The following is a 21,518-nucleotide window of genomic DNA, read 5'->3' on the forward strand; positions in this document are numbered from 1 at the left end:
CCCTTCCCCCGAAATCCCTTCGCTGTGACCTCTTGCCTCCAGCCCTGCAGGCCTGAAGGAAGGTCACACACGCACATGCACATTCACACCCCCACGCCACACGCCTCGGCCCGCGGAAACCCAGGCACACGGCCCTTTGTTCCATTTCCCGGGCCACTTTCCCTGTCCCTTCCTCCCAACCCGCCCCATTTGCTCCCCGGGAGCACATTTCGTCTCCCTAAGGCCCTGGCCCTCCCTTCTGATTTATCGGGGCTCCTGGTTTGGCGCAGATTCCCTTTCCTTCTCCCCCACCCCATCCTCCCTTCGTGTCCTCCCTCGCGCCGTGGGGGTGCGTGCTCCCGCCGCTCGCCCGGGCCTGTCGAAGGGCCTGCCCGGCCCCCTCTGCTGCGCTCCCCCGCGCGGTTCTCCGGCCGCCCGCCGCCTCCCGGGCTGCGGCCCCGCGCCCTCCCGGCCCCGCTGCCCGGCGCCCTGCGCTCCCCCCGCCGCCCGCCCGCCGCGCTCGCTCCCGGGCCGCCCGCCGCGCAGCCCGGCCCGCCGCCCGCCCGCCGCGCCTCCGCGCAGAGTTTGGTGGAATCTCTGCTGACGTCACGGCGCTCCCCACTCGGAGCAGGAGCCGGGGCAGAGAGCGGCGAGGGAGGGAGGGGAGAGTGCGAGAGCCAGCGAGCGAGCTGCAGAGCAGCAGAGAAACTGCCAGTGCCCGCTAGATTTTGGAGGCCCCGCGCGCCCTCGGACTCCCTCGGAACCTGGCACCCTCAGGAGCCCTGCGGTCCTCTCAGGCCCGGTTTGCGGGCGTCTGCGGCGCAGCCCGAGCTTCGGCTCGCTGGGAATCGCCCCGGGAAGCAGTGGGACGCGAGACAGCAGCTCTCTCCCGGTAGCCGGTAAGTGCAGGCCATCGCTCCCGCGGGGATGTGAGATAATGCGAGTCGGGGAATTGGTTCCACTTTGGAGAATCTTCACCGTAGGTGATTTGTAGCTCTCCGGGCTGCGTTTGCCCGGAGGTAGCAGCGCAGTTGGCTAACAGACCTTGCAGAGCCGGGTCCCTTTCGTCCCCCGGCGCAGACACCACCAATCTACAGGGTGCTGAAGTCTAGTGGGAAGCCAGACCCTGGCTGGCATTTACAACGAGGTATCTCGCCTTAAATCTTGGTGCCAACACTGCAGGGACAAATCCTTAGGCCGAGGATTAGCATTCTCAAGATAAAGGGCTGGGTACAAAGTTTCAGCTCCCGGAAGATAAGCCCCCTACCCATTGTTACCCACTGAAAAAAAAAAAAAAAAGCTTCCATTTTAACTGGCAGTTAGCGACCTCTCAGGCCCAAGCGAATTACCTGGGACCCGGGCCTGGATGCCAAGGTCCCTCCATTGCTTTGGATTATAACTCCTTTAAACTGATCCCGGTCAACTCCAGTCCTGCAGTTCAGGAGAGACACATTTTACATGGATATAGAGGATAGGACTATTTTCCAGCTGGCAACTAAGAAAAACAAAATTCGATCCTAAACCTGAGAATTGTGTTCCTCTTTTTATTCCAATCCAATCAGCTTACTTTCCTAAGCAATTTAGAAATCGAACCATAATAGGGTGATGTGATTTTTTTCACTCTCTCTTTTATTCAAGTATTATCCTACTAAAGTAAACCAAATGGAGAAAAACTTTTAATATTATGCATTCAAATAACAGGACTTCATACATTCTAAAATATTTTATGAAAAATTAATCCGTTTAGAGAGATTTCCTTGCATTCCTTTTAAGCCATTAATCAGAACGAAAGATGCTTTTTTTTTTATCACACAAAATATCATTTGGGGGAAATCCATCTAAAATCAAATACCAATAATGTCAATGAAACAAAGCACATAAGCAAAATAAATTGAGAATTTTTGTTGCTGTAACATAAAATTAGCATACATAAGATTGCAATAATCAAACTTTCCTTAAAAATTTAATAGCCACTTTATTTATGGAATGTTTTGCTTCATCTCAGCAAAACTACACTTAAATTATTCAGGTGCTTTATTCCTTAATTTGAGTGTGTTTGTCTTCAAATGTTCCTAAAGCATTGGTATTAATTGGTTTAAAATAAGGCTTACACACGGTAAAATAAAGAACTGTATTAAGTAGTATTTTAATTTCCTTAAATGACTACCCACTGCAAATTAATTTACTGGCTAATCACACCAATTTAGTTCATTTGAAACACATGTTCTTGTGCTGTTTATTTTTAAACTTTCCATTAAAGGTTTTGTTATAGGGTAACAAAGTGAATGGGAAGGGGGGAAATGTGAAATATTTGGAATTATTAGAATTATATTTTTTCCTGTAATTTTATTCTTGTGGCAGTCATAGAAATTATTTTTAAGCAGATTATTTTATTTCTTAAGGCTTGCCTACCTGCCTTAACTATGTGGTCCCTTGTGCTCCATTGGCTACATAGTGCTTTTTAGCATGTACACAATATAAAACTCAAGTTGGCCAAAACAATATTGCCTGGCATATACATTCCAACCAGGACATGAACTTTTGCGGTGAGAACTACCTGCCATCAAGAAAAGTCTCACATCTCAATTTGTGAGATTAGCCATCGAAGCCAGTCCCTAAGTCTGGCCGCCAAATTTGTCACAGAAGACTTGTCTTGACAGGCCAAGCAAGTTTAAGGATCAGCAAGCAGGAATTGGAGGTGTCTTTTAAAAAATTATCTTTCCCAGTTTTTAGACTCAATCCTTCTAGTAGGCCTGATCGTTAAATGAAGCATAAAATGCAGGTCTCAAGGCTCATTTTGACTGCAAAATAAACCCCAAGTCACAAGGACATGTAGGAGAGAGCTAAGAAACATGCCTTGACCTTCTTTTCAGTCCTTAGAGTGGAGCTCTGTGAGTTCCTGAAGATTTGTTTTGTATTGCTTTGTTTGGTCTTGGCACTGAAGCACAGGGGTGGGGGGAGAATGTGTAATAATTGACCGACTTTACACTGAGATGCCCAATCTTTCTTTTGTATATTTCATTCTTTAAAAAAAAAATAAAAACTATTTGCAGTTACCATCTGCAGTGCTCCGGCTACCGGCTAATAATGCAGCCAGTTCAGACATATAAAAAAAAAGATTATCGAAATGATGATGACATGCAAATTTCCCCTGAAATTATCATAAGTAAACATTTGAAGTCTGGACTAATAAAATCCCATCTGTGTTACTTCATATCGAGTTAGTAGAAAGCTGTGATAATGAATTTTGTAATATCTCACGAACAGACATCTCAATCAGGGACTAATCCTGTGATTTTACTGCAGAATCACTAAATCTGGAGCCGCCAAACTGCTACTTCTGGGCCCACGGGCCCACAAGGATCGGATCGGCAGAGTCCCCGCCCGGGTCCTCGCCAGCGGGTGGGGAACCGCCTGGCGGTCCCAACCCTCGGGTCCCCACGCCACAGCGCCAAGGCGGCTCCTCCTCTAGGCAGCGACCTTGGCCACAGGCCCCGCCCGGCTCTCTCCAGGAGAGGCCGAGAAGTGCGGCTCAGGCCAGCGTCGGCCTGAAGCTCCCTGCCCCGCCGCCGCCCCGCCGCCGCCCGGCCCTGCCCGCGGCCACCCCCGCCCGCGCCCGCGCCCAGTGAGCCCTCGGGTCGCCGGCGTACCCTGGTTGGCGTGGAGAGAGGCAGGCGCCGGGATCCGAGGGGCCTGGGGAGCCGGGACCGTCTTTCTTTTCTTCCGTCTCTAAAGCAGCCGCGGCTCCTCTGTCCCCGCGGAGGAGCCCCGGAGAGCCGCCTCTCCCGCCTGCCGGGGCAGACCAGGGCGCGTCCCGTGTCTGGCTCGCCGCGTCGCGGGTAGAAATTTGAAAAAGATTTGGCTTGCCCGGGAGGGACAGGGAAGCACCGCTGGAGGGAAACGCGGAGAACTCGGTTCTCAGAGCGCTTTCTCCGTCCTGGGCGGGCGGGAACCCTCCGGGGACGTGCGCTCCGCTCTCCGCAGCCTCGCCCAGTCCCCCGGCGCTCTCTGCCGCGATCTTAAATCATACCTTAGGGTAAATAAATGGCCGGGTGAGTATCTCCAGGGAACAGTGTGGCTAAATAAGGAAAAGTGGCTCCTGATGGATGAGAGGCCCGAAGGCAGCCCGCTCCTGGTGCACCCCAGGCCAAGGGCCCGTTCGTTTCAGAATTACAGAAAACCGAGGGAAACGGCCAGTCTAGGACGAGCTGGCTCTGGCGTCCTGCAAATGGTTACTGAGCTCCAGGTGACAGGCACGGTGCTGCCTGGTGGCCTTCGCACGCAACTAACTGCCCTGAAAAGTCCTCTCCACCCACCCCCCACCCCGCCCTCGTGTTCAGACGGGCTCTTACCCGGCGCAGACACCCCTGAAAGCAGGTCCACTACCTCCCCAGGACACTGGCTTTGTGCGCTTCTGGCCCTTCCGCTGCCACTCTGAAGGCAGACCACTCTTGGCAAACATTTCAGATGTCCTGGACCCGGGCCGGGATGGAGGTGCTGCTGGGCCACCAGAGGCTGTCAGGTGTGAGAAACGCACCGGAAGCCGAGCACACAGCAGGCGCCAGCAGCGCGTGCGGCCGCCCGCCCGCACGGAGTCTCCTCTGAGCCCTGCGTCCTCGACGGCCGCCGCTTCTCACAGCCTTCCTCCTTCTCTCCTGTTTTGCAGATATCGGGGAATGGAGACCAACTGCCGCAAACTAGTGTCCGCATGTGTGCAATTAGGTAAGAGCCCACCTCTCTTGCCCGGGACGGGAGGCCGCGCCACGTGAGGGCGAGGAGGGGCACAGGCCGCATGGCGAGGCCCCGGCGGGGGCGCCTCCCCGAGAGGCCAGCCTGGGCAGAAGAAAATCAGACCGAGGACGCGGGCGCTCCGGGGCGGGACAGGGCGGAATGGGGGCGGGCGGGGAAGGAGCGTGCACCAGGGGGAGCGTCGCGCCCGTCCCGAAGCCCTGGTCTACTCTCTCCGGCTGGACCCGAGGGCAGCCAGGGAAGTGCAGAGAACTGCGCCCTGCTCTGGATTGTCTGAGGGTCCGGAATACAGTTGTGCCATTCGCTTTTTTCCTCTAACTGGGTCTTTGCTCTTTGTCCCTCTTTCTCCCCGTCCTGCCTCGTCCCCTCTGCCGCCCCCCGCCCCCGCTCCTTTGGCCGCGGCCCGGGGCGTCTTGCACCGCGGTGGGGTGGGCGCGCGCGCCGCCCAGGCGTGCAGCCGGCGGCCGTTGAATGCCTCTTCTCCAAAGACTCCGAAATCAAAAAGGTCGAGTTCACAGACTCTCCCGAGAGCCGGAAAGAGGCAGCCAGCAGCAAGCTCTTCCCGCGGCAGCATCCTGGCGCCAATGGTAAGGCCGGGAAGCGAGCGCAGGCCGCGCGCGGGGCACCCGCCCCCGGGACTCGGGGCCCCGGGCGGAGCGAGAGCGGGCGACGCCGCCAGCCCCGGCGCGCCTGCTGCTTGAACTTAGGCACTCGGCCTCTGGGTGGGACGGGAAGCAGCCGTCCCAGGATCGTTAATTCCCTTCCCCAATTGTACTGCACTCCGGAGACCCAACACCTCTCCCTCTCGCTCTCTGCCTGTGGTCTGATCCCTCGCGCACGCCCCGGCCTACCTCGGTGCGTCCCGCTGGCCTAGAAAAGTGGTCCAACAGCGACCTCTGTCGCTCGCCGCGTCCCACTGCGCGCACACCGCCAGGGCCCACCCCGTCCCTGAGGCTCTCAGCCATGCCCCACCCAGGCTGTGTGTGGGTGCAGGGTTTATCGCGGGAGGCGAGCACGGGAAACTCGTGCTGGCCTAGGTTTGCTTCGGCGGGTTGGGGGCGGGGCGGGGGACGCCACCAGCCCTGCAGAGCCGGGGGCGGCGATTGCGCTTTGCAGCCCTGGGTAGAATGAGTGTGCGCCCCTGTCCACGCGAACCTGCCTGCTGCGCTTGTGGACAGCCCTCGGGTTTGGGAGATGTTGCTTGGTTGGCTGGTTTCACTCTGGATGAGCCAGGGGACCTTGCTAGGCGAAGTCTGCAGGCTTGTGGAAAAGTTAAGACGCCTCCAACCCGCGGCACAGGCCTTCGCTGAACTGAACCGGTCCTTTAGTGGTGTGTGTATATGGATGGATATCTAAGAGGGGGAGAAAACTTTTCTTTGGGAATACGTGAAAAACTCGAATTTACTGTTCCTCCCTTCTCGGGTTCTCCAGGCTTCATAATAAGCGCCTAGCTTTAGGAGGTCGTTGACCTTTGATAGTGTGAGCAGATAAACCCCGCACAGCCCTCGGCCCTAGCCTCGCTCCTTCCGGATTAAGGTGCAAGGGTACAAAGTAATATGGGCCGGCGGGGCGGGGGATGGGGGCGACTGGGGACCACCGCCGAGTAAACAAACCGTGTCACTAAGAAGAAAACAAAGGCCCTGCCCATCGCCTTCCCTGCGAATCCGAGCGGACAGCATCATTTGTTGAAATAAAATGTCTAAAGCGACCTGGAGCTCCAGGGCCCTGACGCCGCGCAGAACCGCGAATCGTCCTGCTGGGCCAGTTAAACGCTCACTTGTCCGGGATTAACCCCCCGGGGTTAAATGGGGCAATGCGAGATAACATCGGGTGATTTCTGTCATTAAGATTGTGTTAAATTCTTCTTCTGTTTGATAATCGGTCGTAAAAATAAATTATTAGACCGGAGTATGTTTGGGATATGGTTAAAAATCTAGAGTAGCGATGCCTCCGGGGAGAAGGCTTGGTGCGGGCTCAGGCCTGGCTCCGGCCGCACGACGGGACGGGCGCTCCCCGGCTGCTCCGCGCGGGCGGCGGCCCAGGCTGGCGTCGTGGCCGCGCTGGGAGCCGGGGACGCGCGCGACGTCTGCTCCTGCTACTCCCCACCCGGGTTTCGCTGACCCGGGGAAGGTTTCCGAGGACAGGTGGCCTCCTCGCGAGCTGAGGGGAAGCCTAGGGCGGGATGGGGTCCTCGTGGGCGGGCAGGAGGCGGCCAAGAGCCCGAGGAGCCCAGTTCGCGGGCTGGGCAGGGGTCTCTGGGCGTTCGCTTTTGATAATTAGCAAATAAAGAACAAGAAATAATGAACGATTGCTGTCTTAACCATTACTTTCAGGCCTGGATTACTTTAGTGCATGTGAAAGGCTCTTCGCCTACACTGTCAATACATCTATTTTCTACTTCTGGACCAAAGAGAAAAATTGCTGCCCCAACATGTTTAATGCCACTAATTTAGAAGAGGCATGTAATGGGAAGAAATGAAAATCTTGATTTTATTAGCTTTTAGGGAACTGGTAGACAAAAAAGAATGTCACACATGAGTGTGCAAAGCTACAGCATTGCTAAAGTTGCCGGAGTGCCCTTTCCTGATTATGAGTTAATTTATGGAATATGCAAACTTCTGGCCACAGCCTGCTCTTAAAACAATAGAATGTATTTCTTGGTTTGGGGAAATTTTTTTTTTTACAGTTTTCCTTTGCTTTTAAAATGAGAAAAGTTTACAGTGACATGCAATTTTTTTTAAAGGGCCATGATATTCTATCATTGGCACGTCCCTGACCCCCAAAAGAATATGTGGGGTCCAGTTTAAAACTGTTTGAAAACGCTCTGAACAGGCAGAGGCCACCTCTGAGAGACCCGGGCTCTGCGTCCCTTCCCAAGCGAGGCCTCGTCCCCTTGGTGCCCATTGGGCGGCCCCCAGCCTGGCTGGCACCGAGAGGGCATGCACCCTGAGGGTGACTGGAGGTCCCAAAGCCGGAGATAAGAGAGAGGGTTGAGAGGAGAATGGCGAGCACAGCCGGCGGCCAGGGGAAAGGAGGGTGGCAAGTTAAGTAGCCGGCGGAAAGGAGGCGCAGGGGCACTCTGGGAACGTCCCTGTCCCCCGAGGAGAGGCCCTTGGCTTTTCTTTCCTTGGGGGCCCCAAAAGGAGCCTCTGTTTTGCGGAACTAATAAGATGGTCTTAACGTTAAGGAAGAGGACGGACTGAACCTCCGCGTCAGTGACAAAAAAAAGTCTTGGGGCGGCGACTCTGGGTTCTGGACTAAAGTGGCACAGCATGCTGCCCCTTTGACCCCGACTCCTGGCTTTGCGTCGGGACATGGGGCGGGTACCTCGGGTGGCCTACCCAGCAAAGCCATTAACTTTTAAATCGCTTTGGCCGAGTGGATAGGCAGAAAGCCAGCCAAAGTCTCTGGTGTGCAGACTTCCTTCCCCTGGGAGGGAAGCTCGGTGGCCCCTCGAGGCACCCCGGGCCGCCACACGCGCCTGCTCGTGGGGCAGAGCTCAGCCCCAGTCGTCTTTAGAGGACTCGGGTTAACCCTGGCCGCCAGCGGTCGCAGGCCCTTTCCTGCCCCCAATTCATTCAATCAGCAAATGTTTGCCAAGCACATACTATGCGGGCTCCTAATGTACCCCCTGAACGCAAATAATCCGGTTTTCCTCGCCGTTATGAAGCGATCTGAATGCTAACACGGATACCGGCGAGATCAGGGCACCCGCTCTAGCAAAATGCAAAGCGGTGGTGCGTGGGGTGGTGATCCCAGCCCTGAGGCATACAGGGATGTGCGGAAGAGGAGACCTCTGACTGTGGCCAGGGGACAAGGGACAGGGCATGAGGCTGGAGGAGAAAGCAAGGGGAGAAGGGAGCTGGGTAAGGAGAGGAGTTTTCCATTTTCTTTTCTCCACCTCGACCTTGCCCCACCCCGCCCGCCTCCCATCTGCAGTTTACTGGCAGAAGCTGCCTCGCCGCTCTGTGGCTTTTCCCCACCAGGGGAAATTGTACCATTGTCCAGAGGTAGTCAGTCCCTGCGATCCCTGCCCGAAAGGTGGTCCTTACAGGTCGCGTTCCTTGCCGCGGGCACAGTGCCCACTCAAAGTTTCTCAAGGCTAGTTGGGCTGTTATTCCTCCCCCTCCCCGCTGTTTAATATATGCAGCAGTTGTTAGGGCGACTCCGGGGAAAAGGAAATGTATAACGAAAGCTTATTCGTGAGCAGGAATATACTAATGGAACTATCTGATGTCTTCTTAATCCTATGTAAAAAGCTTTGTCGTCTTCCTAATATTGACTGAATGGGTAATTAATGGCTCTTCATCTAGGCGAATACCCTGTAATCCAAGATAGGCAAAAGACAACAAGCCCAAGGTAGAAGACAAAAGGCCCGACTGCAGCCACATTCTCCCCGCTGCCCCCCCCCACAATTGGGAAAGTTTTCTCTCAGAGGAGGAAAAGGCAGGGAAACGGGGACTCTGCCTACCACTTCCAGCCTAGACTTAGCTACAGCACCTGGCCATGCAGCTCAGTTCTTGTCTCTGCATTTTCTTCTTAACTTCTCTAGGATGTCTCCCACATTATGGCCCTGACCAGCACCTTTTCCCCAAAAACCTCCTGCTTTCTTTCGAACATGCAACTGATAACTGTTGACCAACACACGAGGTCCCCAAAAGGCTCAGCAATGGGTCAGGCTCCTTCTGATCTGGAAGGAAACCCCTTATATGACCCAACACAGCGTCTTTCAGAACTAAGGTAGTTGGGACTCGAGGGAAGAAATTAATAGAAAGGAAGGGTCACACGGAATTGTGTGCGTGTATTAAGGGTGGTCAGGAATGATAGAGTCACTTTCTTTGTGACGATCTGACAGGAAGAGTGCCCAAGATTCTACCAGCATGTTTCTAACTGGCTGACATTTTAATTTAAACCTTTAGAAGAAATATATTACTTGGGTTACTACAAGGAGGTGGGTTCCTTTTTGTGTGTGTGTGTGTTTTTGTCAGCTGACAGCTTTTAAAATATTATTTCGCTAGGGAAATAAAAGCTTCATCTCAGATTATAGGTGGGTATTTTTGGATTTATGTGATTTATGGTCACCATGACAACTAATGCTGAATGTTAGCTACCAACATGTCTGGGAGAGAGAAAACCGAAAGAAGGGAGAGCAAGAGAAACAGAAAAAGGAGGGAGACACGAGCTGGAAAGGGAGGAAAAGAGAAAAGAGAATGAGAGAGGAGAGTTTTAATTCAACTGTTGTTTTTGTTTTTGTTTTTTAAAAAAAGTGGCTTCAGTCAGTGCCTTGCCACTTTTTTCTTTCCAGGCCTGGATATCTATGTTTAATTTCTTATTTTCTCCCTCCCTCCTTCTCTCTCTCTCTCTCCTACTTCCAAAACACATTTACGCCATACCATTCTCTGCTTTACTTAGTTCCACGAAAAGTTGCTTTCCAGAGGTTAAATGAGCGCCTAGTGAAACTGCAGCACAGCATGCAAATGTGAGGAAGCAGTAAATGCTTGCTGGTTTAGTGGTTTTAGCAAACCCTCTCTCCTCTAATCCCTCTCTCTTCCAGCACCAGTGGGGGGAGGAGACCAACTCCCACCACCACCCAAACACCCTTCCTTCAGCCAGCTACCCCAAACCTCAAGACGCTGAGCAACTTGAGCTTGTGGGACAGAAACTTGGGTGCCATTTGCAGGGACCCAGAAAGAGTGGGTGTTGCTCAGTACATCCACAGACTTCTGATTCAGAAAAAAGTCTTCCCCCTTTGCCAAACCAGCGCTTTTTTATTCCGTTTAGAGAATGGGGGAAAGCCAGCCACAGAGAAGCTTTTAATTTCTGAGTCCTTCGGTTTCATGGCTGTGGGCGGAGTAGAGCCTTCCCAGCTTGGTTTGTGTGCGTGGAAAAGCCAGGCAGAGGAAAGAGGGGAGGGAGGCAACTTCTTGGGCAGGGTGCAAGGTCTCCAGCTGCCCTCTGTGCCTTGCACCCCGCACGCACACACTCACGCCCATCACGTGTCCCCGAGCTGAGTCCGGGCGGGCCTCGTCCTTGAGCTGGCCTGGGCTGGCCGGGCTGCGCCCCCGCCCCTCTACGGCCTGACAGCTCAAGGAGACACCTAACTGAGCCATCTTCCGCGTGAGCTCTGGAGACAGATTCTTTCCAAAAGCCGGGGCTCGCTCGGAAGGGTCCAAGCCCGTGCGGGGCGGTCGCCCGAGTCCGGCCGCGGAGCCTCCCCGCGCGCTGCCATGGCCGGAGGGACTTTGCGCAACTAACACTAACGACTGTGAAATTAAATAAGACTTTAACACTAGTAACCGGTAGCAAATACCAGCTCCAAACACGCCTGAACCCGTGTCGCCCATTTCCCTCCTCGAGGGTCTTTCTCTGAAAGAATAGAGCAGTAAAGCCCAGTTGAGACGACTTCCGATGGCTTCCGCGGACTCAAACCCTCAAACCCGCGCTAGGCTTCCTTCCCCGGCCCCGCTGTCGCCGTGCGGCACCTCCAGTTTCTCTGCACCGATCACAATGATTTTTTAAAAACTGTAATGGAAGTGGAAGTCTAGTAATTTGTATAACAAATCGAGAAGAATTCAGGTGGAGGTCACTACAGTGGCTGAACTCACAAAATATGTACGATTTCTTGACTCTCCAGAAATCTTTTTCATGTATATGCTATGCCGGCGCACTTACAAGTCTTAGGTAGGTCAACTCTCCAAAATTTCCCGCCTCCTCCACCAACCACCGCGTCTATGGAGTTTTCATTGAAAAGCATTTCTTGGTTCCCACACACACACATACACACACACATGCCTCCTTTTCCTCATTTTACACTTTTCTGTAGAAGTCCGCCTGCCACCCGTGGGGTGAACCTTCTTGGCCTGGAAAGAATGTCACCCAATCAGGGCTGCTCAGAGTGTGTAAAGTGATTAGGAGATTAGGAGAGTGTTGAAACTCCTGTTGGAAAAATGCAAAGAAAATCCTCACTTCGAATCAGTTGTTTAGAGAGCTACTGTGTGTGAGTGTGTGTGTGTCTGTGTGTGTGTGTAATATTAAATATATGTGAACACATATACATAATATATGGCTTGGGTTTTACTTTAATCCAAATTCTCTAGATAATTGCTTTATTCTCCACTTGACTTTAGTGGATCCATACAAGTTAAGATTCCTTATCCTTTTAGGCGTATAGGCTGCCTGGAGATTCCCAATGTCTCCCATACTTTGGCACCATGAGGAGCTGTCATGTGCCCTTTGGTTTTTCAACCACTTTGGAGGCTTGTTGAGGTCATTCATACATGTATAGTTGCCATGATGAAAGTTCCATCAGGAGAGCCCAGCCACCAGAGCTTAAATTAAAAGTCCGTGGGCTTGTGAGAGATGGGTTTAGAAATCTATAAGGTTCTCTGCAGCTTCTTAGCTGTCCGGAGTAAAGCATTTTGAAAAACACCTCAAGCTTCCAAAAAATTTTTACAGCTGCAGGGTTGGACTCTTGAAAAAGAAGGAAGGGAATATGCTCGTTACAGTGGAGAATTTTTCATTTCTTTAATATGATGGAGTCTCTTCACGAAATGAAACTTTAAGGGGCATGGTATTGTGGGAACTGAAAGTATACTGAGGCTTAAAAGAAGAAACTGGAATATGATTAGTAAACACATTGGGCAGAAAAGAGCTGGATTCATATTGACTTAGTTATAGGTCATCGGCTGGCAGTGCAATGGTAGGAAATATTTACTTTACACATATACTTTATGATCTTGGGGGAATTAGAGGAAATTCAACAAGAAAATGGCTAGAAACATTTAAAACCCTTATTTAAAAGACTTAAGCAAATTAGAGTCTTATCAGATTAAAAACCACTACAAATGTAAGAGCATTGTCTTCAATCAAATGCTTTAGGGTCTGAGAAGAAGATTCTCCGCCAAATCTCAGGGATAAAATACGTCATTTAAGCACCAGATAATGAGCAGAATGTAAATTAATTTAACCTTCTTTACCAACAGGCTGCTGGTGTAATATGTATAATTTAGTGATACGATTGCAGGACCTAATGTAGTCGGATGTATGAGCCTCAGCTAATGCAGACCTGCCACACGGGATGTGTTCCCTCTGAGCAGGTGTGTGTATGCGCAGAATAGGGTGAACGGGAGTAAAAGGTTAAAACCAGAAATGCTGATTTAAAGCTTACTATGACGAAAGTTCCCTCTTCTAGCTATATCCTTCTTAAAGCAGGATGATACTGGTAAGGAAAGACTGGAAAACAATTCTCATCTGGTTCCTCCGACTGCTCTCAAGCTGTTTAAAATGGGGGAGGAGTTGCAGATAGGGTTTGGGGGGCACAGGGCAAAGGAGAGAAACGTAGGCTGCAAATATATTTGTAGTCTGCTTCATCCACTTTGTTCCAGACTGAATATGTTTCCCAATCTTGTGAACAAGGACAAGCAGGGAGTTTCCTGAAGATGCCTCATACTGATGTTGCAAATCATTGACTGTAACGTCAAACAAATGCACATTCAGGGATGATAACACTAACTCCACAATAAAACAATTGCCAATGCAGAAACCCAGGGGAGATTAGTTTGTGCTCTCTGGCTGACCTAAGCTGGAGGACAAAAGGACTTTCAAAAATTACTTTGAATTTGTTTGCATTTCTTTCTTTACTTTCTTTGGAAATTAAATTTACTTGGAAATAGTGCTATAAAGAATTGATGTCCCCAAAGGTGATTTCTTTTTGTTTTATATAAATGAATAAGGCTTTGCTTTTCTTCATTAAGATATCTTCTAGGCTTTTCCGCCTTAGCCCACACCCTGCTACTTCTGCCTGCTTGGGTTTCAATGATTCAAGACAGCCTTGAGCTGGCTAGGAAAAGAAAATGACTGTTAAAAATTATCCTTGAAATTGGCTATTTGGCAACATTCTTAATTGTATAAAAATTCATTAAGGCATATTTCATATATAATTAGCACAAGGTTGTTGATTCTACAGGCTTTATGGATTTGAATCTGATTGATAATAAAGTAAACAAGAGCATCGAATTTAAAGCGTGGCTCTCTCGGGTTAGGACAAGCTTAATACGGTGTACAAGGAATTTGAAAGATCTAGGATATGTGTCTTAATCAACGTTAAATAGAATGGATAAGCTTTCAGCATTTTGAAAACGCTGGGTTAGGGTTTCTATTCTATTGTGTGTTTTCTGTCTGGGGACTAATAAGCATCACAGAGAACGTGATCTGAGGCGACTTTTATTCTTGCATAAATCCAGAGTGAACCACCAAGCAGTTGTTCGTTTAAAGTCAAGGTAATTTTCTTTTGACGGGTCCATTTGCTTCTCGGTTTCTAATTTATTAGCCTGCCTTTTCAGGGCTCTGTCTTCTTCGCAATTAAAGTAAAGCTTCTTCAGATTAGTGTGGCATTCACTTGACAGGCTGTTTGGAAAATTTAAGATCGGAGAGGTGATTTGTTGGTGTTTTTCAAGTTTTTTAGTTTTAAGTAGCATGTCTCCTTTTTATTCGGGGTTGGGGGGCTTTGATTGGAAATGGATGCAGTGAGACAAAAGGAGGGCGGGCTGCCTTGCTGATCCTTGCACCTTTCAGGCCTTGAAACCTGATCCTTGCACCTTCTCAAGCCTTGCACTCCCACTAGCCTCATCTCTCCTCGTCCCAACCAAAAGCCGGATCGCCTGTGGCGGGCAGGAGCCGAATGCCCGGGAGCGAGCCCGTGTAGACCCGGTGGGCGCTGCGAGGAGTTGGCCCGGCCCCACACCGTTGATAGGCGCAGACGGGACCGTCCCTCCGCGCGGCTCGGGGCGTCCTGATTGGTGCAGGGCCACGTCACTCCCGCCCGGCAGGGGCTGGGCGGAGGCAGGGCCGGGGAGGGCCGCGGCGGAGTGACGTGCGGGCCCGGGAAGCCCGCCTCTGGTTTTAAGATGTTAGGCCAACAGGGAAGCGCGGAGCCGCAGAGCCGGTCGGCCGCCCGCCCGAGCGCCCGGAGCTGAGCTGCGGCGAGGCCCGGCTGCGCCCGACGGCCCGGGCTGTGCGGGGGCGCGCTGCGGGCGCGCTCGGGGCCGCGCCGCCGCCGCCGCGAGGATCTGATATCAGCGACCTGTCCCTGTCACTCTTGACACTTCGCTGTCAGGCTGCGCGCGGGGGCGGGCGGAGCGCCGCCGGCGTTAGCTTTGCTCATTGGAGGGGCTCGGGGAGGGAGGGAGGAAAGAAGGGGTCTTTGCCCACTCTTGTTTCGCTTCGGAGCTGGGAGCCTGCTCCCCAAAGACGCGCCGAGCGGTGCCGCCTGCCCGCGTGCCATGTCTCCGTCCGCCCGCTGACTTTCGGCCTCGGGACTCTTCCGCTTGAGACTTGCCGAGGAGACGGGGGCGGCTTGGTTCGAGGACTCGGCAGGGGCTGCGTCCCCGGCTGCGCGCAGCGGCCGCCGCGGAGAAGCTCCGCGCCCGGAGCGGGGCCGGCACGGCAGCGGCGGCCGCGGGGCTCGGCCGGGCTTAGCCCGGGACCGGCGGGCGGCGCGCTCCCGCGTCCATGAACTGCATGAAAGGCCCGCTGCACTTGGAGCACCGAGCAGCGGGGACCAAGCTGTCGGCCGTCTCCTCGTCGTCCTCCTGTCACCATCCCCAGCCGCTAGCCATGGCTTCGGTCCTGGCTCCGGGTCAGCCCCGCTCCCTGGACTCCTCCAAGCACAGGCTGGAGGTGCACACCATCTCCGACACCTCCAGCCCGGAGGCCGCAGGTAAGGCGCCGCGCCGCCCCGCGGACGCTCGGGCCCTGCAGCCTCGCGCCCCTTCCCTCTGCCCCCGAGGAAGTCGCCCTCCTGGGGAGCTGGTGGGAGTGGTCGCTCTGCTGGCTCTTCCGGGAGCCGGAGTGCCGGTGACCTGCGTCCCTTTAGTTCTACCTCGACAGGCCGGGCCCGTGCGGGCCGACCGGGCGAGCCTTCTGCCGGCTTCTCCGTTTCCACCCTGGCCTCCTTCTGTTTCCTGGGTCACAAACATCCCAGCATCTCCACCCGGAACGTCCAGAGGCCGCCTCACTCCGTCCCGTTCTCTCGGCTTTTAGCCCCAGGAGCTGCGCTCATTCGTTAGAAAAGTGTGTCGGAAACTACCTAGACTTGCTCTTCGCCCGGAGGCTTTGTTTTTAAAGGGCCGGCGAACTTGGGTGTCTAACCGGGTCCCCACATCTGCTTTTCCTCCCCTCCTGAGAGTGCATGGAAATCTGAGCGTTGTCTTGGGAGGGGATCCGCGGAGCGCGCGCCTGCGTGTCGCGGGAGCTTTGGCGCGCCCGCGCGGAGGTGTATAAATATACTTGAAAGCGCGGCTGCCGAGGCGAGCGTGCCGCCGCGGGGAGATAAACATGTAAATAAAACGTGCGGCGCTGGGGGCGGGAGGCGACGGGGCGCGCACACCCACGTCCCGCGGGCCAGCGCCCCCGCGCCGCCCAGCCCTGCCGCCGCCTCCCGCCCGCTCGGGTCGGAACTCGCGGGTTGCAGGTGGGCCGGCTCGCAGGAACCTTTGTGTGGTTCGTTTTCAGAAAAAGACAAGAGCCAGCAGGGGAAGAATGAGGACGTGGGCGCCGAGGACCCGTCCAAGAAGAAGCGGCAGCGGCGGCAGCGGACGCATTTTACCAGCCAGCAGCTGCAGGAGCTGGAGGCCACTTTCCAGAGGAACCGCTACCCGGACATGTCCACGCGCGAGGAAATCGCCGTGTGGACCAACCTCACGGAAGCTCGAGTCCGGGTAGGAGCCAGCACGGAGCCTGGGAGGGCTGGGGGGACGCTGTGGAGGTGCAGGCCGTGTGGACCGGGAGGGCGTGTGGAAGGCAGCGCGGCCCGGGAGGGAGCAGCTTGGCAAAGGCGCGAGGCCTCTCCTCCGCCGGCTGGGAGCTTACCGCTCCCCCTGCGAGGCCCGCGGCGCCCCGCAGCGCCGCTCTCCGCCCCGACAGCCCGCGCCCCCCAGGCCGGCCGCGTGGGCACAGCCTGCACTGGGCATCGTGCTCAGACCTTGCAGGCCCCAGACAAGAGCTAGTCAAATCCCTCCCGGGCCAGGAGCAGCTAACAGGCTCCAACCTGTGCGCTTTTAACGAGGAAACCGCCGGAGACGCGCAGGGGTCGGCCCTCCCAGGGAAACTTCCGCCCAGGCCTAGCCCGCTTCTCCTCTCCGCTCGAGCCCCATACACGGGTTTTGCGGTTTTTTCGGCTATTCAGGTCTCTCCCACACACTATTCCCTGGTTTTGTGATCTCCGGAAGCAAAGTTTTGATACACAACTATTATTCTGCCAGTCCTCTTAGAAGAAAAAAGAAGAAAGACTTTTCCGTGTGGTTTATTTATCTTCCTTCAGGAGTCGAACTCTTTGAAGATTGATACTTACACCCCTCCTATCATCATAGTTTTTATAAAAAGGGCTTACCTTAACTTTGTAGCAAATCTGCACTTTATGGATTGGCAAAAATGAGCTTAAATAAATTACCCAATAGCAACGTCTTGGTTTGTGCTGGTCGGTGGGAAATTCCAAATTTGTTAGGAGTCTAGAAGCAGAAAACAGAATCCAGCAGCACCCGGAGGCTTTGCTCTTAAAAAATAAAAGTGCTCTGGATAGAAAAATAAAGCCCCCAGTTCGAGCAGAGAAAGCAAAAAGAAGAAAAGAGATAATGATGATAAAAATAATAAAGATCAAATTGTGCTCCCACGGCAGAGGGAACAAAGACTCTGGCTGGCGTCTGTGCGGGTGTGCGGCTATGCCGGCGGATAAAAGAGCCTGGCCGGAGTTGGAAAAGGTTTTAGTTTAACTGCCCAGAGCCAGCGCTCAGGCCGGCGGCCTCGTGGTTGTGCGCAAGGTCAGGCCTTCCTTGGCCCTCCTGCGCATCCCAGGAACGGGCCTCGCACGTACTCTTCTCTCCTGGGCAAAGTTTAGATGGCCTAGGGTGGAAATGACAAGCAGTTAAAATGAAAACACAACCTGTGGGTTTTCTGGAATCCTGTGGAAAAGCCCTCCCTCCCCGGCCCCCTGCAGCCGCGGTGCTGGGCTCTCCTGCGCCTGCCGCCTCGGGGAGGCGGCTCGTCCAGCCCGGTGGGAGTGAGGCGTGCTTTTTATAGCAGTCAGGAGCGCAGAGGAAGGGGGGTGAAAAAGAAATCGAGAATGAAAGGAAAAAGGAAAAAAGCGGATTAGGAGGCAGGGCCCGGCGGAGACGTGTAATGTGAAACATCTCCAGTGTCAGCTCGGAGACCTCAGGCCAGGCCTCGCTCCAATACACAACAGCCGCCGTCTGCAGCGACGCGGCCGATGTGGATTGGGAGCGGGGTTGCGGCGGGGCCGCTGGATGTGGGTGGGGGCAGCCCAGCCGCGGCACCCGCAATACCACGCGGGCGGAGGGCGAGAGGGGCGGAAGGGAGGGCGAATCTGCAGGCCTGCCCGGTTGGGGTTCCCATAGTTTCTACGCCAAGCTCATTGCGTTAACGAGCTGACGGGAGGGGGCTTCTGCCTTTTATTTGGCTGTTTCGCTAGGCGAGGAAGGGTGTCCCCGCGGCCCTTGTGGAGGGAGTGCGTTCCACAGAGTGGGGGCGACGGGGAGGTCCGCGGGGTGGGGGAAGGGAGGAGCTGTCCTCTGGTGCCCTCCCAGCCCCGGGTCCTCATCACTGGGCCTGTGGCTTTGGAATGGAAGCCAGTCTGCAAGGTGGCCGGGAAGGGTTGGGCGGGAGGCCTGCTGCCCAGCGTTTATTTGGCAGTAAGTGTTTTTGGACCCAGAGAAAAGCCTGGGTTAGTGATCGAGCGGCCCGCAGGCCCCTAGGCGTCCGGCTGGGGTTTGTGGCGCCGCTCAGAGCACAGCCCGCAGGTCGGCGGAGCGACCGGCTGGGCCAGGCTCGGGCTGGGGCTGGGGACCGGGAGCTGGCCCGGGCAGCCGCCGGCGGGGCCGCGGGGGAGCGGGGCGGCCGGGTGTGTGCGTGCGCGCGCTTGCGTGCGTCGTGCGGTGCTGGCCTCCGCCGCTCTCCGGGATGGAGGTTTTATTAATTCGCGCTGTGGAATCTGTTTGCTCCCTTGCCCCAACCGTCCCCAGGTTTGGTTCAAGAATCGCCGGGCCAAATGGAGAAAGCGGGAGCGCAACCAGCAGGCCGAGCTGTGCAAGAACGGCTTCGGGCCGCAGTTCAACGGGCTCATGCAGCCCTACGACGACATGTACCCAGGCTATTCCTACAACAACTGGGCCGCCAAGGGCCTCACGTCGGCCTCCCTGTCCACCAAGAGCTTCCCCTTCTTCAACTCTATGAACGTCAACCCCCTGTCGTCGCAGAGCATGTTCTCCCCGCCCAACTCCATCTCGTCCATGAGCATGTCGTCCAGCATGGTGCCCTCCGCCGTGACGGGCGTCCCGGGCTCCAGCCTCAACAGCCTGAATAACTTGAACAACCTGAGCAGCCCGTCGCTGAATTCCGCGGTGCCAACGCCCGCCTGTCCTTACGCGCCGCCGACTCCTCCGTATGTTTATAGGGACACGTGTAACTCGAGCCTGGCCAGCCTGAGACTGAAAGCAAAGCAGCACTCCAGCTTCGGCTACGCCAGCGTGCAGAACCCCGCGTCCAACCTGAGCGCCTGCCAGTACGCCGTGGACCGGCCCGTGTGAGCGCGCCGCGCGCGGATCCAGGACGTGCCGGAGGGGCGACTCCGCCCGGGGAGACTGGGAATTACGCTAGTAGGTCGTGGGCACTAAAGAAAGGGAGAGGAAGAGAAGCTATATAGAGAAAAGGAAACCACTGAATGGAAGAGAGATCGCCTTTGATTGCAAAGAGATGTCCTCAGTGTCTGACATCTTTCACTCGAGTATTTCCGACAGTTGCAAGGACACGCACACAAGCAAGTGTTTGACTGGACATGACATTTTAACATTACTATAAGCTTGTTATTTTTTAAGTTTAGCATTGTTAACATTAAAATGACAAAGGATGTATATATATCGAAATGTCAAATTAATTTTATAAAAGCAGTTGTTAGTACTATCACAACAGTGTTTTTAAAGGTTAGGCTTTAAAATAAAGCATGTTCTACAGAAGCGATTAGGATTTTCGCTTTCAAGCAAGGGAATGTATATACTAAATGCCACACTGTATGTTTCTAACATATTATTATTATAAAAAATGTGTGAATATCCAGTTTTAGAATAGTTTCTCTGGTGGATGCAATGATGTTTCTGAAACTGCTATGTACAACCTACCCTGTGTATAACATTTCGTACAATATTATTGTTTTACTTTTCAGCAAATATGAAAAAAATGTGTTTTATTTCATGGGAGTAAAATATACTGCATACAAATTGGTCTGGATTCTTTCTGCCCTTCTCTGTCTCCTGGCCAGGGCACCCCAGTCACTGCCTCCTAAACAAACCAGTTCCCTCTGCCTGCCTAGTTAAACATACAAGGCAGCAGTACCTATTTAAATTTGGTAGAAACAAATTATAGCCGTTCATCAGAACCTAAAAAGAAAAAAAAAAAGACACTTCCAGGGGAAAAGGCTGCAAAGTCTGGTCTTGTCTCTCAGATTTTTTTCTTTGGCTTAAACCCAAAGGATTCCATTATTGCTAGCAAATAATATAAGAGAAAAGGAAGAAAGGAGAGAGAAATTTAGAAAGTATGCCAGCCTGGAATGACTCTCATGTTAACTCCTTTAGGGGAAACCTGCACCTCCAGTGAATTGTTCTGAAGAAATATTTGTGCATGTGTACATGTACAGTCTATATACATTCCTCTCAGGAGGAATACATCTATAATAAATTTACAAGGAAACACCTCCAGATCAAAATATTTAGGCCTCCACGTTTATCTTTCAGGCTTAAGTAGAGAGATCCTTCATGTTATATTGCATTACTATTTCCAAATCCTTTGGAGACATTAAAAGAAACAAAGACCATTTCTAATAACTACAGCCCTTCAGTTTCTCAAAGAGCCCAGGGGTTGAGAGGTTAGAGTGGAGTTTCCTGAGTCTTGTCGAGCAATATGTAGTTGAGGCAAAGGTCATGCTCCCTGTGTTTTGTTTTAAATAATATTGACCCATTAATTCTAAACCTGCTTGTTCCTGAAATTATACAGGATTATAGTTTGCAAACTGCAGGACAATGAAGCAAATCAAGATGAATTACATCCCCAGCCCTCCCTCCCATCCACTGACATCTAAACGGGGATTTGAGGCCGGTGTGAGTGTTTAAAAGAACTTTAAGCACCGCTCCTCCTTGATCGGTGGTTTTGGGCTCTTTTTTAAAAAATGTGAAATTTGATTTCATAACAAATAGACGCAAATACAGCTTAGTCCCAAAGAATTCATCACCAAGGCCCTAGGAGGATGGGGGGGGGGAGTGCTAAGGCCTTTTGTTATTCTTGTCACCCATCCCCCTCCGCGCGCTCATGCACACACACACACACACACTCACACACACACTCACAAACACAGCAGGCGAGGACAAACACCACACCAGGGAACTTAGAGCGAAAAGTAGCCGCCGGTTTTCTGGAGCCGAGAAAACCTGTGTTTTTGCGCCTCGATTGCTTTTATCTGCTTGAAACTTTACCTAAAAGCTTCTGGAGCTCAAACACTGAGGCTTTGTTCTGTAAGGAACTGCTGCTGCCACTTAAAGAGATTGCAGATAATGTCCCGATTTAAGATCTGTGCTCAACGCACATTAACTTTCTTTTTCTTTTTAAGCTCTGCCTCCAACCTGCGGCGGGATCACGCGGCGGGGGCGGGGGGGGGCGCAGATAAAAGCCCTTTGGACGCGGGTCACCTCCGTCCTTGTTGTTCACTTGAGAGCAGTGGAGAGGAAAACGGT

At 53.2% G+C, this 21,518-nt stretch overlaps 1 protein-coding gene across 3 annotated transcripts; it reads left to right on the top strand.

Annotated features, from left to right (window-relative positions):
* Window positions 1-605: 605 nt before the first annotated feature.
* PITX2 (paired like homeodomain 2) lies at window positions 606-20,152 on the top strand. Of its 3 annotated transcripts, XM_075998082.1 has the most exons (5): window positions 606-878; window positions 4,646-4,701; window positions 5,178-5,315; window positions 16,240-16,445; window positions 18,762-20,152. In XM_075998082.1, exons 2-5 carry the CDS (start codon window positions 4,656-4,658, stop codon window positions 19,323-19,325), a joined length of 954 nt encoding a protein of 317 aa, XP_075854197.1. In that variant the 5' UTR covers window positions 606-878; window positions 4,646-4,655; the 3' UTR covers window positions 19,326-20,152. The 3 variants fall into 3 exon arrangements, with proteins under 3 accessions (XP_075854197.1, XP_075854198.1, XP_012621643.1); XM_075998083.1 differs by lacking the exon at window positions 5,178-5,315; XM_012766189.2 differs by lacking the exons at window positions 606-878; window positions 4,646-4,701; window positions 5,178-5,315 and adding an exon at window positions 14,622-15,445.
* The last annotated feature ends 1,366 nt before the right edge of the window (window positions 20,153-21,518 follow it).

This window comes from Microcebus murinus, chromosome 27, assembly GCF_040939455.1.
Source record: "Microcebus murinus isolate Inina chromosome 27, M.murinus_Inina_mat1.0, whole genome shotgun sequence".
Taxonomy (NCBI): domain Eukaryota; kingdom Metazoa; phylum Chordata; class Mammalia; order Primates; family Cheirogaleidae; genus Microcebus; species Microcebus murinus.

Excerpts from the sequence above, each read along its gene's own strand:
- PITX2 (XM_012766189.2), top strand. The coding sequence starts at position 15,238 with ATGAACTGCATGAAAGGCCCGCTGCACTTGGAGCACCGAGCAGCGGGG. Across the intron at positions 15,446-16,239 it reads CTCCAGCCCGGAGGCCGCAG|AAAAAGACAAGAGCCAGCAG; the intron begins GTAAGGCGCCGC and ends GTTCGTTTTCAG. Across the intron at positions 16,446-18,761 it reads TCACGGAAGCTCGAGTCCGG|GTTTGGTTCAAGAATCGCCG; the intron begins GTAGGAGCCAGC and ends AACCGTCCCCAG.